The 17,412-nt window shown below is 36.5% G+C and overlaps 2 protein-coding genes across 3 annotated transcripts; both read right to left on the bottom strand.

Annotated features, from left to right (window-relative positions):
- si:ch211-67e16.3 (uncharacterized) lies at positions 1-4,251 on the bottom strand. 2 transcript variants are annotated; one of them, XM_026912948.3, is made up of 6 exons: positions 4,146-4,251; positions 3,211-3,522; positions 2,010-2,170; positions 1,777-1,821; positions 797-817; positions 1-461 (listed from the first exon to the last, which is right to left on the bottom strand). In XM_026912948.3, exons 1-6 carry the CDS (start codon positions 4,192-4,194, stop codon positions 330-332), a joined length of 720 nt encoding a protein of 239 aa, XP_026768749.1. In that variant the 5' UTR covers positions 4,195-4,251; the 3' UTR covers positions 1-329. The 2 variants fall into 2 exon arrangements, with proteins under 2 accessions (XP_026768749.1, XP_026768751.1); XM_026912950.3 differs by having other exon boundaries at positions 1-458.
- Positions 4,252-15,069: 10,818 nt separating this feature from the next.
- cd28 (CD28 molecule) lies at positions 15,070-17,356 on the bottom strand. The gene is made up of 4 exons (XM_026913103.2): positions 17,259-17,356; positions 16,825-17,169; positions 15,744-15,883; positions 15,070-15,377 (listed from the first exon to the last, which is right to left on the bottom strand). The coding sequence occupies exons 1-4, from the start codon at positions 17,305-17,307 to the stop codon at positions 15,291-15,293; spliced, it is 621 nt and encodes a 206-aa protein (XP_026768904.1). The 5' UTR covers positions 17,308-17,356; the 3' UTR covers positions 15,070-15,290.
- Positions 17,357-17,412: the final 56 nt, after the last annotated feature.

Here is a 17,412-nt window from a genome sequence, read left to right as displayed (position 1 = left end):
TGCTTTTTATATTTTTATGAAAAACACCAAAATATAACATACAGCATTTGCTGTATAAACAGTATCCACCTAGGAGCAAGATAGCAAAGGTACAAGCATTAGGTATAGCAAACATATGTTTATAAATTGTGCTTTTTATCTAGATTAAAGACAATACAATATTTAATTGAGCTGCTTGATTGCTGGATTTGCAAGTAGTGTCGCAAAGTCCTAAAGACATGGATTACACTGTTGTTTTTTTCCTTTTTCAGATGAATGCAATGTAGACTACAGTTTTCTCTACTGTATTATTATTAAAGCCGATACTCATATGCATAAACACAGGAAGATCAGACATTAGAGCCCACAGGATTCAAGCGAGAGTTGTGGTTCACGTCTCTGATGGGTTGTGCTTGCTGATGCACCTCACGCATGTCCATGTATTCTGCATTCTTGTCTGCTCCGTGTGCTTTCACTTTCTTCTGAAATGGGTTAGTAGGTTAGTAGTAATACACACTTACTCTCAAGTTATGAAAATGAAAAAAAAAAAGTTACATTTACTTCAGATATCACACACTTATTATAAAAGGTAACAATCTTCCTGGTGTGCTTCTTGTGCACAATGTAGTGCTAACATTTCTGTGCCTGTGTGTTAGATCAGTAGATTGTCATCAGATTTACATCAGTGTGTAGATCTGTGTGTAGAATTGGCACACAAAACTTGCACATCCTTAGGCACTCCAGGAAGAGGACTGCTTACCCCTTAGCAATGTATTCACAAAGAAAGATGATGAATGCATGAAAGTGTGTCACTTACCTTGGGTCTGACCCAATTTTTCTGCAGACGAAGACACAAAATAGAAGTGAATACAAAAGTATAATTTGTACTTCACTATAGTATATAGTAATTCTTACAACCCTTTCTATCAAATGCTGGGACAATGTCTTAATGGCACCATTATTATATATCAAAGTAAAAACTTATAGTGCCATTGTTTTGGCCTAATTGGACTTCAACTGAGACAAATCAAGAGCCACATAAAAAAAAATCAATGAGTTAAATCACATACGTATCTTTGATGTCATCAAATGACTAGAGTTTAAATATTGTAACAACTATGTACAGTCTATGCTATATCCAATCCAGTAAGTGTAGGTATATTAAAGGTGCCAATACAGAACATGATCTAAAGAGAAGACTGATGAAGAAAATATAGGTCATGATGGTTGTAATCCAAAACAGCAAATTGCTAAAATCTATATTACACTTTTTTGTTTTTAGGGCTCTTAGCTTCCTAAAGATACAGGTTCCTCTCTGATAGCGAAGACTGGAGACTCCTTCCATGAATGTTAAATAAATGTCTCCTTTCATAAAGCTTCACCATATTAATGAGTACAGATTTGTCTTTGTAAAATAACATTTTTTTTAAAGTTCCATTTATTATTGTTAGATTTTGTGGAGCTTTCACCATGCACGTCCCTGTTACTATAGAAAAGCTAATTTATTAGAATTTATAATTTATATATAATTGAAACCTGTGATATGAATTACCACCGGAACTACTGTCAGAGCTGTCGTCAAAAAAAATGAATCAACACCTTCTGAGGAATCAAATTCAACAATTCAACAGCCTTCTGGTATAAATCTAAATCACTGTACGCACCATCAAGAAAAAAAAAGAAGTATCAAATTGATAACAACGCCTCAGTATATGGTTGATACATACTCTAGTTTAACAAAACATAGGCATTCTGGAAAGCATGGGCATTTGTCTAAAGTATGTATAAGTTTCCTACCTGCATTGGAACATAGGTTATGGTAAGCTCTTCAGAAAACTTGATCTACAGAAAAGGACAAGAGATGTAGTTTTTTTTTTGTTTGTTTTGTTTTTTTTTGTAGCCAGTTTGTTTTGTAAAACATGAAATCTTGGTATTAATTATCCTTAGCAATGAGTTGAGCACAAGGACCAGTAAAAGCTCACAGGAGCCTACAAAATCAATCAGTGAAGTTAACCAGATTATTGTCTTACCCTTAGTTTGATATAAAAAGCAGTAATAATCAAACTGTAGAGAAGCACAAGTCCAAGCAGCGCCCAGGTGAGTAAACTGGTTAAAGTAGCATGAGGGCAATCATTGTCCACATCCAAGCAGCTGCATGAGTTTGTAGGTATCGGAGGTAGAATATCACATCCTTCAAAACATAATACAAAGGACATTTTTAACTCTTTGCTTCTATGGACATAATCGTACATTAACTGCTTCAAGAATGTAATGATTCAAACTTCCGTAAAGTTATATACATTTTGTAAGTAAGGAATACTACATGACAAGGTGCACTTCTATAAGAAGAATCAGTGACGTGGTGCAATGATGATCGTGCTTAAGTGTGTTTTTTTTAACATCAGCATGCACTGAGGTGATTTATTCCTCTTATACCACAGCAATTTGCCAACATTTCAATATGACACATCACACTTGTAAACAGATATAGTTATATTTTAAACACCTAAGATTAAATGTTAAAATGTTAAATAAACATCTCTTTACAGAAAACTTTACCATGGTTTTTTTTTTTATTTCGTCCCCCATTTTCTCCCCAGTTTTGCCCCATCATATGACAACTACCAACTATGCTTCCTCCGAAACACGTGAAGCCAGACAAACACATCTTTTCAAACTGGTACTCATGCTACACCACAGCGCAGCAAAACACACATGGAGGAAAATGCTATTTGCCCTCTTCTGCATACATGAGCTCACAGATGCCCATGATTGGCTAGTGTTGATTGGCTAGTGTTGATTGGCTAGTGTCTCCTGCCCCAGAGAGCACAGCCAATTTTGCTCTCTTGGTCTCTAGACCATGAATGGCTATGGCATTGTCCAGATTTGAACTTGTGTTCTGCCAACAATCTGGTGAACGCTATTCTGTTGCACCAGTTGGGAGCCCGGCTTCACCAAGTTAATGATTATTTGTTAATGGTTATACGTTATCACATGTATTTTTAAAATTTTAAGATTATGTAGGCCATCTCCCAAACAAGTCCCTGTGAATAGTTGTTACTACAGAAATGATAACATAAGAAGAACATTAATATAAAACTATGATTTGATTTACAGCTGGCACTCATTTTAATTTTTTAGCATCACATATAACAAAACTTCTTTGTGTGGTAAAGGCTAGTTAATACAGCTGATACAGTTTATTTTCCAAACATGGCTCATATTTCTCACCTGGCAACAGCTTAATTTGTTCTCCCGTTCTCACTTGGATGGGGAGTGGGGTGCTTCTGTAAACCATACAATTATATGGAAGTCCTTTTTCCTCATCAGTAATTTTCAGTGTAAAATTGAACTGGTTTCTTTCTTTTCTCCCTTCACATGCTGTGCTGTTTTTGTCTGTGTTGCACACCTTCTTGCCATTAATTAACACACTGGCACCAATAGTCCAGTGTTCCAGTGCATTATGTTGGCATATGATATTGACTGAGTTGATATCTTTCCAGTTGTACTGCAATAATGTCCACACCTGGAATCCAGTGCATACTGAAAAAAATCAACAGATTAGCTTTATAAATAAAAACTAGTGATAAATTAGAAGACTTGTTATCTTAATAGGCAATGTCTATCCTGAGTGTCAATCAGTGCTAACTAATGCAAACTAATTTTGAATTTAAGCCATTTGTAGAAATTAAAAATGGAAATATGGTTAAAAATGTAATTAGGCTTTTAGTGAGGTGAAAACTATCAACACGCCCATTTTTATCTTCTAAATGAATGACAATCTCTTTTAATCTGCTGCTGAAAGCACACTTGAAAAAGAAAACATGATAAAGGAATGGCTACAAATAGAGAAGATGTTGAAAACATATATGCACAGATATAAATACAGTACATAAATGTATAAAGCCATATAACTGTACATTTATATAAATCTATGTATGATCAAATGTTACTATTCCACAAAATGTTTTACTCTCAGTAGGAATCCACTTACCCCCGAAGAAATAGTTTCAGAGAAATAATGAAAATGTTTTGATTAGCCACTGCTCACAATGAATAGTTTAATCTATAGTTTAAGCCGGTTGATGTTTTTTCTATTAACTTAAGCAAACATAGTTGATGGTAGAGAATAAAAGGAATATACTATTTGCTTTATAGCCACTTACCATCTTGAAGTGTCAGAGAAAGGAGAAGAGTAAAGATTCTGTCAGACATGTCAACCTACAGTGTGCTGAGTGTGCTTTAAAGATCTCAACCCCCACTGTGTATTTTTATGAGGTGGAAAAAAAACAGGAAATGACTAGATCTCAAAATAAAATGTCTATGGTAGTGCCTTGTAGACAGTTATCAAATGTCAAAAGGAACTTAATGGATGTTACTTTAGTCCACATGGATATCATATCATATGTCAATATATTTATAGCATTCTGAGATGTTTAAATAAATTTTTCCATTTCCTTTTCCTGATTCTGACCTGAAGCTGATCAGGTGTGTGGGTGTTTTCTTGAAATAGGTTTAAATTGAAAGTAAACATGCGAATAGAGGTATTTCATTTCAAACACCCACACTTTTCATATCCCACAAACCGAAGTGTTTCTTAGCTTGATTAATTGCGTCACACTGACCTGCATAGTGTCAAGGTTTTCTAACTCTCGACACAACTGAACCCCCTCAGCAGCTCATTATTAAACGTGTCATGACTTATATGTGTTAGGAACAGATTTGAGTTAACGAACTTTTTTATTGCTTTTTTAATTTATTTTGATTGAGTAGTTAAAACTAAGTATGACAGAAAAATATGATATCGCATTCAAAATATATTGCCTTTTATAAATGTATATTCATGGCTAGTTAGATTTTTGGTTTAAAATGGATTTAGAGTAAGAAAAACATAGAGTAGAATTGCTTTAGAGTAAGAAAAACATTAAACAAACAAATAAATTTGCAGTATTGAGTTACAGTATTGGGTCAAAATAGCTTGAAAACACTTCTTGTGTGCATGCGCATGAATGATGAGTATGGTTGGCAGATTTCAGCTGTGGCAAAACTGGTCAAGACACGGACCGAACCAAACAGAGAACATAAAATTATTTAAAATGGTTGGAAGACTGTATTGGCATAATAGTTGTTGAGATTTTTCGCATATGAAAACAAATTAACTGCTTTTTAACAATAGCTGTAATTGTGAAATAACCTGTTCACTTACCTGTTTACCCCAAACCCTGCCATAACATAGCCTAACTTTGCCTATGTGCCTACACACAGGTTGTGTCTCAATGCTTAAAATGGTGTGCTTAAAATAGTAATGGATCCATTCGTGGGGTACTAAGTTATTTAGTATAGCCAATATGGTTTGAGATCCAGCCACAGAACACACCCGTCCATAACTGAAAACCCCTACCTATATGGAGTGAGATGCGCTGACAGGCCTACAAGGCACATAATTTATTTCACATGCCTCTAAGTGCCATCTATAAAGAAGAGACACTCCTAGAGTGTCTAGATTGGCAAGTCATGATAGGGACCGAATGTCCAGCCAGCTTATAGGCCATGGTGATAAAGTCCATCACCCAATGGACCAGTCTCTGTTTCCTCTATGACAGATAAACAGTTGGACTGAGTATCAAATGACCACTATTATGTGCAAGAAGTACAGTAGAACATGCAATGGGCACAGCAGAGCTGAAGCGGATGTCTCTAAAATCTGTCTTTTACCTGTGAAATGCTACAAGGTTGCAAAATTGGGTAATATGTTTCTGGACAGAAACCCTGGGTTTAAGCAAAGGGTCAATCCAGAGTCATCTGTTATACGTATATACTGTATATGTACACTCACCTTTCACTTTATTAAGAACACCTGTACACCTGCATATTCATGCAGTTATCTAATCAGACAATCATGTGGCAGGAGCGTAATGCAAAAAATCGTGCAGATACAGATCAAGAGCTTCAGTTAGCGTTCACCTCAAACATCAGAATGGGGAAAAGTGTGATCTTTGTTACTTTGTTCATGGCATTGATGTTAATACCAGATGGGCTGGTTTGAGTATTTCAGAAACTGCCGATCTCCTGGGATTTCCACACACAACAATATCTAGAGTTTACACAGAATGACGCGAAAACAAAAAACATTGAGTGAGCGACAGTTCTGTGGGTGGAAATGCCTTGTTGATAAGAGAGGTCAAAGGAGAATGACCAGACTTGTCTGAGCTGACAGGAAGTCTATAGTAACTCAAGTAAGCACTCTTTATGTCTGTGGTAAGCAGGAAAGCATCTCAGAACACATAATACATCAAAAAAATTACCTGGTCTTTTTCCAGTCTTCAACTGTCCAGTTTCAATGTTTCTATAGTAACTCAAGTAAGCACTTGAGTTGGATGTCAGCCAAGGGCAAAAATCTAAGGCTATCATGGGCACAGACTCATTGAAACTGGACAGTTGAAGACGGGAAAAAGACCAGGTGATTTTTTTCTTATCTTCAACTGTCTAGTTTGAGTGAGCCTGTGCCCACTGTAGCCTCAGGTTCTTGTTCTTGGCTAACAGGAATGATATCTGCTGATATTTTATGCATGATTTTTTCTTGAGATCGAAGTGTAGACTTTCAGCTTTATTTTAAAAGGTTCCACAAAAATATGGCATTTACCGTTTAGGAATTACAGCCATTTTCAACAAAGTACTTCCATTTTCAGGGGCTCAAATGTATTTGGACAAAGTGACATAATTGTAAATATAACCATAATTTTAATACTTGGGTGAAAATCCTTTGCAGTCAATGACCGCCTGAAGTCTGGAGCCCATGTCCTCAAAACTCAAATTCTGAGTTTCCTCCCTGGAGATGCTCTTCCAGGCCTTCAACCTTCAGTTGCTGCTTGTTTGTGGGTCTTTCTGCTTTCAGTCTTGTCTTCAGTAAGTGAAAAGCATGCTCTATTGGGTTGAGATCAGGCGACTGACTTGGCCATTGAAGAATATTCCATTTCTTTGCCTTCAAAAAGTCTTGAGTTGCTTTCGCAGTATATGTGTGTGTGTGTGTGTGTGTGTGTATGTATGTGCATACATGTATACATATACAGGGTATGTGTGTGTGTGTGTGTGTGTGTGTATGTATGTGCATACATGTATACATATATACATATACCTGTATATATATATATATATATATATATATATATATATATATATAGGAGGCCATCATTAGGCTTAAAAACCAAAACAGACCTATCAGAGAGATAGCAGAAACTTTAGGAGGGCCAAATCAACAATTTGGTACATTCTTAAAAAGAAGGAACGCACTGGCGAGCTCAGCAACACCAAAAGGCCTGGGAGACCACAGAAAACAACTAAAGTGGATGATTGCAGAATTCTTTTCTTATTGAAGAACAACCCCTTCACAACATCTAGCCAAGTCAGGAACACTCTGGAGGAGGTAGGCCTATCATTGTCAAAGTCTACAATCAAGAGCCACCTTCATGAATGTAAATACAGACGGTTTACCTCAAGATGCAAACCGCTGGTAACACTCAAGAACACAAAGGCCAGATTAGACTTTGCTAAAAAACCTCTAAAAAAAAGCCTGACCAGTTCTGATGCAAGATTAACTTGTACCAGAATGATGGGAAGAGAAAAGTATGGAGAAGGAAAGGAAGGGCTCATGATCCAAAGCATACCACATCATCCATCAAACATGTGGAGGTAGTGTTATGGCATGGGCATGTTTGGCTGCCAATGGAACTGGGTCACTGGGGTTTATTGATAATGTGACTGTTGATAGAAGAAGCAGGATGAATTCTGAAGTGTACAGAGCTATACTTTCTGCTCAGATTCAGTGAAATGCTGCAAAACCGATAGGACAGCGCTTCACAGTACAGATGGATAACAACCCAAAACATACTGTGAAAGCAGCCCAAGAGCTTGGAAATTAAATGTTCTTAAATGGCCGAGTCAGTCACCTGACCTCAACCCAACTGAGCTGCTTTTCACTTACTGAAGACAAATCTGAAGGCAGAATGACCCACAAACAAGCAGCAACTGAAGATGGCTGCAGTAAAGACCTGGCAAATCATCTCAAGGGAGGAAACTCAGCATTTGGTGATGTCCATGGGGTCCAGACTTCAGGTAGTCATTGACTGCAAAGGATTTACCTCCAAGTAATAAAAATAATCCTAATATTTATGATTATATTAGTTTGTCCCATTACTTTTGAGCCTGTGAAAATGGAGAAACTCTGTAGAAAATGGCTGTAATTCCTAAACGGTTAATGCAATATTTTTGTTAAACCCCTTGAATTAAAGCTGAAAGTCTACGCTTCAGTCACATCTTGACTGCTTCATTTCAAATCCACTGTGGTGGTGTACAGAGGCAAAATTACCAAAACTGTGTCACTGTCCCAGTATTTATGGACCTGACTGTATATATATATATATATATATATATATATATATATATATATATATATATATATATATATATATACATATTTACAATTGCCAAGGCATGCAGTTCTCTCATTCTTTTTACTGACATGATTCAGAAAATTCAGCTTTTAGAGACTCTCAATTTAATTTGGCATCTTGCATAGGCTTGTAGGGAGGGACCTTATCGGAAACAGAGAATTTACAACAGGCTCTTAGGCAGTTGTTGCGGAAGGAGGCACCACAACCTTTCAGAAAAGTCATACTAAAACATAATACGTTTATGAGCTCCTGTTAGATACCATTCACAGTGCTGTAATGTGCCGTAATCACATGTACCTGAAATTCTACATTTTTGCTTAATATCTGCTAAGTTCTGTTAGAAATATGTCACATAAAGGGTTTCATTTCTGAAATAATTCACTTCACATAACTAACCCTTTCTTACTATAATATAAACATGTATAACAAGTTACCAGTAACACGTTATTCATTAAAAAATAAAAGGAATAAAGTGGTGAACAAATTGCAAGACAAACTGTTGTCGCTAGGACCTTCATATGATCTGGAGACACCAGTATTGAGGAGAACTGAAAAATGTGAAGCAGGCCAAAGATAACCTCAGAAATAATTTACAGCCTCTGATATAGGACCACAGCCCAGATGATCCTCAAAATACAGATGTTTCAAATGTCTAGAGGAAATTGCATAAAGCATATCTGGAAAAAAGTCTCTACAAAGATTTGCTTAGGTTCTATAACAGGGTCATGAGAAATATATATACAGTATATTAGAAATATACAGTATATTAGAGCAAACTTTGCTTCACTGGACATAAATTGGTAAGTGATATTTTTGCCTTAAAATATTAACTTTATTTCTTTCACTAACTTTTTTGATTTGGTAGGTCACCAGTAATAAATGAGTCCACTGCAGATATTGGGATGAATATCTTTGATATAATGTTCACAATGCTTCATTATATGTTTCGAATGGGCTGAAATGTCTTTCCTTTAGTTATAGCAGTTTGTCTTCTTACAATTTGACTTCTTACTTAATTAATATTTAAATGGCATGATGATTATGTAATTTGTGTTCAACGGTGAATTTTCTTTTTATGTGGCGGCCTACAATGCGGTGCTTGGCTACTAACATGTGAGTTCCCTCTGCGATGTCCCAGTTGTGGTCAGGAAGTTTATGGTGCAGTTCAAACTAGAGTAAATACAACTGAAATGTCCACCACATATTTTGGTAAAAGTGCAGAGGTTTGCTCTAATCTGAGGCCTCATGTATGCTAGTACATCCTGTTTTTCAGACAAGAGGTAAAAAAAAATGATGAGGCAAACAGAAAAGTACAAATGTAAGTGATTTCTATCAAGATGATATCTGTATGAACTAAAAGATAATGTTTGATGCTGACAAGCTGAGAGATTATTTATGTACTCTACAGATAATCAGTCTAAGATAGAAAACAAAATGCTTAAGTGCATTAAGTGTTCATTTAAAAAAAAAATTGTATCTGTCCTATTTAGTGGACTGATATGAAATATAATTATAACCGAATTTGTTTTTGCTCTTATGGTCAAGAAGAGTCAAGAGCTCGTATTAGCACATATATTGTCTGTGGAAATATACACCAAAATGGTGCCGAATTCAGCTAATAGATAAATCACATAGTCTGTATACACTCACTGTACACTTTAATAGGAACACCTGTACACCTGCTCATTTATGTAGTTATCTAATCAGCCAATCATTTGGCAGCAGCACAGTGCATATAATCATGCAGATACAGATCAAGAGCTTCAGTTAATGTTCACATCAAACATCAGCCTTGGCATGGTTGCTGAAATACTCAAACCAGATGGGCTGGTTTGAGTATTTCGAAAACTGCTGATCTCCTGGAATTTTCACACACAGTAGTCTCTAGAGTTTACACAGAATGGTGCGAAAAAAAAACAAAAAAAAAACATCCTGTGTGCAGAGGGTCTGCAGAAACACTTTGTTGATGAAAGAGATCAGAGGAGAATAATCAGACTGGTTTGAGCTGACAGGAAGTCTATAGTAACTCAAATTAGAGCTCTTTACAACCATGATGAGCAGAAAAGCATCTCAGAAAGCACAACACATCAAACCTTGAGGTGGATGAGCTACAACAGCAGAAGACCACATCAGGTTCCGCTCCTGTCAGCCAAGAACAAGAATGTGAGGCTATCATGTGCACAGACTCACTGAAACTGGACTGTTTAAGACTGGAAAAAGACCAGGTGATTTTTTTTTTCTAATATTCAACTGTCTAGTTTCTGTAAGCCTGTGCCCATGATAGCCTCAGATTCATGTTCTTGGCTGTTGTAGCCCATCTGAGATGATTTTCTGCTCAGCACAGTTGTAAAGAGGGATTATTTGAGTTACTATATCCTTTCTGGCAGCTCGATCCAATCTGGCCATTTTCCTCTGACCGATCTTATCAACAAGGCATTTGCACCTACAGAACTGTCCCTCACTCAATGTTTTTTGTTTAAAATCTGTGAAAACTCTAGAGACTGTTGTGTGTGATAATCCCAGGAGATCAGCAGTTTCAGAAATACTCAAACCAACCCATCTGGTACCAACATTCATGCCATGGTTAAAGTCACAGAAATCACAATTTTATCCATTCTGACGTTTGATGTGAACATTAACTGAAGCTCTTGACCTGTGTCTGCATGATTTTATGCATTGCGCTGCTGCCACATGCTCATAAATGAGCAGGTGTACAGGTGCTCCTATTAAAGTAAACAGTGAGTGTAAATCCTTGTGCAATATTGGTCAGCAGTATGAAATCAACACCTGGAAGACCACAGTCGTGGTAATGCTCAGTGTTTCATTCTGACACATCCTTTTGACAGGATTGAGTTAAGGACCATGTAAATTAGGCAGTGGCGTAGCCAGGAATTAATTTCAGGCAGGGGAAGAGGAAATGTACAGAATAAAATCTCCACATGAACTGTCCAATTACACTGATAATCCTGACTTTGTGATATTTATATTTAAGATTTTATCATATTTACAACGTTATGTTAATACCTTTATGACAGTTAAACTGAAATGTTGAGAATAACATATAAGAGGAAAAACAAAATCTTATCTTATAATATCTGATCTACTTTTCATTTCCTTCTCCTGCAGTAAACCTCCACTGCTCAGACGCTCAGATTCTTATTCTAATCCCATTTTTGACACTAGGGGCTGTTAAATATGGAATTGTGACAGTGACTCCATCGACTGTTTATGAACATGTTTATTATACCACAATTACTGTGCAATAATGTTTATTATATACTAAAAAATTAAAATATTAAATATTAAAAAATTATTACAAGTTTGACATTTAATAACATTTTTATGCAGTAATTGTGCTATAATGATGTTCATTAAAGTAACACTACACAGCATAAATGAGTACACCTATGAGTACACATCTCTAAAAGCTAACAGTTCTCTCTCTATACTATATTTGGGGCTCCTATATAGTGCAGTGTTTTAGAACACCCAAAATTTGTTTCCTGTGGCTAGCGAAGGGTAAATGACCAGCAGATGTGTCTGTTGAGTCATCACACTCAAAAAGGTCTATCCATCATCAGTTCACCTTCAATTAAGAGTAGTACTTAACACAGTGAGTCACTCCCAGACTTATTGCTGACAATGCCACCACATGGGACAGAACTGTCTGGAAATGTAAGAAGGAAAATTATTTCATTGCACAAGTGAAAACAAGGTACAAAAAGGTTAATGAATCATTTAAGCCAAAACACAGTAGCAAAACTGATACAGAAATTCAGAACTATAGACAAGCAACCTGAAACGTTCAGGATGTCATCATAAGCTCATGGTGAAAGTTTTTTTGCTGGGAAAAGTGCAGGAAATTCACAAAGCAAGTTCTTCAGAGCTGGTAAAAGCTGTGGAAAGTCAGACCGAAGCTCCCGTGTCATTTGCGTAAGACGCATCCTGCACAGAAATGGACTCCATGTTTGTTGTCCATGCAAGAAGACATTACTGAATTCAAAGCACAAGAAGGTCTGTTTAGCCTTTGCAATGACCCATATTTAAAAAGATGAAGACTTTTGGGAATCTGTTCTCTGGTCTGATGAGAAAAAAAAATCACTATTTTTGGATCTGATGATGCTCAAAATGTATGGTGTCGCAAGGAGGAGAAGTAAAGTGAGAAGTGCATGGTTTCCACAGTGCAGCGCAGTGATGCAAAGTTCTTATATGGGGATGTATGAGTGCTGACGGTGTGGGAGAACAGTACTTCATTTATGGCATCATGAATTCACAGATGTACTGCAAAATCTTGAAAGAAAAGATGCTACCTTCTCTCCACACCCTGAGTTGTTGGGCACTTTTTCAACATGGCAATGACCCCAAACATTCTTCCAAGGCCACTGCTACATTCCTAAGGAAGAACAAAGGGAAAGTGATGTAGTGGCCAAGTATATCACCTGACCCCAACCCTGTGGGGAATTTTGAGGAGACAAGTTCGCAGCACTCCCCATCCAACTCAAGCAGGTCATCCTCCAGGAGTGGAGCAAGATAGACATGACAACATGCGACAACATGTGAACTTGTACACTCAATGCGATGAAGGATCAGTGCAGTATTTAAAACTAATTGTGGACATACTAAGGACTAGAATATGATAGAATAATAAGCTGAGCTTTATGTGTGATATGTGTGATGTGTGACCAGGCTGGATAGGCAGCATGCAGTAATCACTACAGTGCTGACCTGCCAGTAACAAGCAAAATGTTTTTATGAACTATATATCATTGTTATTATTTATTATATATCACAATTGTTCCAACTGAGCCTACCATTTCCACTTAAGGTGAAATATTTGTGTATTAGGACAAATGTGTTGTCTGAGATGTGAGTGTTGAATGTATCGTGTTGTGACCAAACACCAAGAAAAATTCCTAATACATGCAAACGTATACGGTGAATAAAATTATTCTGATTCTGATATATTAACAATCCGGGAATAAGCATTTGGAACTGGAAATTTCAAAATTCAGCCCCGTAGCTACACCACTGGAATCAGGAGCTCTTGAGCAAAGTGATATTGAATAAAAAGTCTTGAATGAATTAATAAATATGGATAATACAGCTAGGAGAAAGAATGCATATGTATCTTTATTTGGGTTGATCAAAAAATGGTCAGGGTTAGCACTTTGTAAAGGACAGTATACAATAAACTACACACACACTGAGTAAGATAACATCACAAGATACAAATGAGACAAGTACTGTCCCAGAAATACTAGCTACATGTTTCTGTTCAACTTAAAAAATTAAGACTTTCCAAACTGGGCTTAATACCAGCAGCAGCTTGTGACCATGTATTTTGGTGGGGCAGGATGACATTAATAACAACAGCCTCAAACTCACAACTGACTTTTGCTATAGACTACTATCTGGTGAATTTTTACCTGTCCTGTCCGCTGAGCAACATTTAATAAATTAATAAATTAAATAAATAAATAAATAAATGGTCACTCAGGGTTTTTTTCAGAATTTAAAACGTATGTAGTTGTGAATGAGGACTTTATGAAGATTAATATTTGTTGAATGGCTGATATATATGGTGGGGTTCAGCCCCACCTGCTCCTATGGATAAGCTGCCACTGCCCCGTAATAATGGAAAGGTCATTCTCCAAACCTATGCTATGATAGTGAAATGTAGTGAAATGTTTTTTGTTTGTTTCTCTTATTCATCTGTAGTTTCCTTTCATCAAGTCTTTTATTTAGGCCCCTGAAGAGACCGTATGATGAGGTGTTTGTTGCATTTAGATACACCTGTTAATGTGACTGTTTTCCAGGCTCGTGAGCTTTAACTGAATTTGTTCTCTAAATTTGAGCTCTCTCAAAAACCTTTAGGACTAATAACTAATAAGCTGGGATGTAAAGGAGTTAACAATAGTTGGTAATAAACAGTTAATTATTAACAAAATAGTGTTTGACTTTAGACTGAAATCCTGTTGTAAATGGATAGCCATTTCTAAAATTTACATTGTATGCAGTTTCTTCTAAAATTAAGTTTATTTTATAATAAAAGATTGTGATTATACGTCAGTTTAATTCTTTAATACAGTCCTGTTTTCTGAAACTTGCTCTGAGGTTAAAAGCCTCCTTGATTACCCATATAGACTGACAGGATTTCCACAGAGAATAAGATATGTCAATTAACTTCTATATAACAGTGAATTGAAATCGTGTGTTACACCTACTGCTCATATTTATTATGTTGCCTTCTTAGATGATTTATGATCTAAGTGTCTCTAATGGTTTGTCACTACATGTATATTGAACATTTGTAGTGTGAATCACACATACTGAAATTGATCAGGGATATGTCACATAAATGTTGTAGTTAACTCTTATTTTCCTATGATGACATGATTTGACGTGCTGCATTGCTAAACTGAAATCATCCCTACCATTTTAGAGACGCAGCATTCAAATGAATCTAATAACCACAGAGAAAAACAGACTGTAGTTACTAGTCTGAGTCAATTGTTCTTTGAATACACCCTACTCAATTTGAGAAGTCATTTCTGATGTAATGAATACATGTGGTGATTAATTCTTACAGGAAACAGAAACATAATTATTTTTTTTAAAGAGTTTAATTGACTGAGAGGCAGTTATTCAACACTGGGTACACTTCCATAGGAAACATGTAATGTTTCTTTTCCACTGAAAATTCGAAAGAAATTGCACAGGAAGCTGTGCGACAAGCTGACTTATTTATCTACCTTCAGATAAAACAGAAAATAGTGGTAATTTATTACTATTATAGTATAATAGTATAATTCTTTGGTAATGCAGAGTCAGATGAATATCACTGATAAGTATAAGTACATATCACCAAAAGTTCCTGTAATCGCCTTTCTGTGAAACTGTTTGTGTCACATGATTGGATTTCCGTTGTGTCAGGATCATTTTCATCACCTGGGCATAAAAATAAAAACAACATTTGATCAGCATTTTTAAAAAAAAAAAAAACTACACTGGATACCTAAATTAAACAAACTGTATGTGTTGTTTCTAGGGTGACTCTGGAACTTTCTTTTTTTTTCATTTAGAAAAACTCTAACACTTGTTTTCTCAGTTTTCTGGGCTTTAAGATATCCTAACCTTAACCCCAGACCTGTGATGTTTGATGTCTAGCTGGCTGGTAACCTTTATTTTCTTTGTTGTTTGATTTACTATTGTTACAGCAATTGTAAGGTGATTGAACAGGTGCTATTATGATTATTATTATCATTATTATAGTAGTAGTAGTAGTAGTAGTAGTCTACAGAAGGTTTAATGTACCTGTAGAATGAGGGTGATGGTGGTGGTTATGAGAATAGCAGAGAGCAGAATGTTGGGAAATGAAAGGGTTTGGTCATATGTGATCTCGGGGATTTCCTGAATCCTAGCTTGCGTATGTTCAGGGGGGCATTCAGGGCTGTCTGGAGTGGAAAAATGTAACAGATTATTCAGTACAGCAAATACACTTGAATTCAGTAAAAACATTTTGAAGATAAAAAGGGTTTTATTGCTCGAAACTTTTACCAAATGGAAAAAGTTTCAGAGCAAAATACTTCAATTCAGAGATCAAAGTTCCTATCAATGCATCCACAGAGCTACTGACGTCAACCAGAAGCTTTATTTTTGTAGTGTTTTGAATCCAGTATGTGGGTTGGGGAGGCCCCGTTTCCACTGAATAAACCACAACATTAAGAATGCACATTATGGCTTGAGATCTCTGGCACACATTTTGGTCTACGATCTCTGGCTCCCTCTAGAGTCCCTCTAGATAGACTCTCTGTCTGTTGTTACAGACTTAGGCTCAGTTGTTATGTTGTTAGGTACACCTACGCTGACCTACATGTGTCAATTGTGTCTGCTTTTACTGAGCAAAAGTTATAGGATACTGTTAAAACATAACTACGAAAGTTTTCAGTCATCTGTGTCACTCTAAAATGTTTAATAGTAAGTTCTAAAGACTTAAAGACTTAAACATTGCCACTCTCATACTACTACTAGACACTGCTGACAATCACAAAGTACAGGAATATAAGGTGAGAGTATACACACATGCAATATTAAAGGATAATGTAACTCAAACTCCACTATTCTGTCTATATGCTTCAGAGGATTTTTATTTAAGTGACTTAAACTTCAGTTATCTGTGATAACGTCCAAAAAAAAGCAATAGACTTAAGTCTTTAACTGCAGGTGTTCTGTAAGCATTATGTATGTAATATATTCCAAAGATTCAGGTAAGATAAAGTATTTTTGCAGTTACATACGAACAAGGTCTGTAAGCAGGTACATGGGTGGACAAACATTAACATAGAGAGAGATAAATCAAGAGAAAGAGAATGCCAGATTCAGCAACATCTCTTACCTGGTATATACACCAGAGTGCCATTCCCAAACTTGCTGATGTATGGTGGTGGGAAGATGGCATCTACTTGGCATCGATAGATGTCAGTGTCCTCCCCCCTTAAGCCAAAGATGGTCAGGTCCACTCTGCCTGTGCTTACATTACCTCTGCAGTAGATTCTACCATTTGTTTCTATGTGAGGGTTTGAGATGTTGACATAGTCACTGCAGATCCTTTCTTCCCCATACATTCCCTTATATACAGACACTCGCATTTCTTCTGGCTGTGACCTTGTGTTAATTGTGCAATGCAAAGACACTTGCCCCCGCGCTCCTACTGCATAGTAGGGCTGAGACACAGTGAAAGCTGGAGGGACAGAGAAAGAGAGAAATTTTAGCAAACTTCAAAATATTTCTAATAAAAGACCACAGGTAGCTAAATTGCAGGGTACTCACCATGCCCCAGTGGGAAGCCCACGATCAGTGTGATAACGAAGGCAATCATTGTGTAATGCTGGTGGTATTTCCCATTGTCTTTTTATGCTTGAAAATCTTCAAACTATTGTGGAAACCTCTGTGACATCATGACTGTGGCAGGAAACCTCAGGCT

This window comes from Pangasianodon hypophthalmus, chromosome 5, assembly GCF_027358585.1.
Source record: "Pangasianodon hypophthalmus isolate fPanHyp1 chromosome 5, fPanHyp1.pri, whole genome shotgun sequence".
NCBI lineage: Eukaryota > Metazoa > Chordata > Actinopteri > Siluriformes > Pangasiidae > Pangasianodon > Pangasianodon hypophthalmus.
Note: the sequence above shows the minus strand (reverse complement) of the source record. Positions and strands in the feature narration are given on the sequence as shown.

Excerpts from the sequence above, each read along its gene's own strand:
- si:ch211-67e16.3 (XM_026912948.3), bottom strand. The coding sequence starts at position 4,194 with ATGTCTGACAGAATCTTTACTCTTCTCCTTTCTCTGACACTTCAAGAT. Across the intron at positions 3,523-4,145 it reads TTCTCTGACACTTCAAGATG|TATGCACTGGATTCCAGGTG; the intron begins GTAAGTGGCTAT and ends GATTTTTTTCAG. Across the intron at positions 2,171-3,210 it reads ACAAATTAAGCTGTTGCCAG|GATGTGATATTCTACCTCCG; the intron begins GTGAGAAATATG and ends TATGTTTTGAAG.
- cd28 (XM_026913103.2), bottom strand. The coding sequence starts at position 17,307 with ATGATTGCCTTCGTTATCACACTGATCGTGGGCTTCCCACTGGGGCAT. Across the intron at positions 15,884-16,824 it reads CACTCTGGTGTATATACCAG|ACAGCCCTGAATGCCCCCCT; the intron begins GTAAGAGATGTT and ends TTTCCACTCCAG. Across the intron at positions 15,378-15,743 it reads CCATCACCCTCATTCTACAG|GTGATGAAAATGATCCTGAC; the intron begins GTACATTAAACC and ends TTTTATGCCCAG.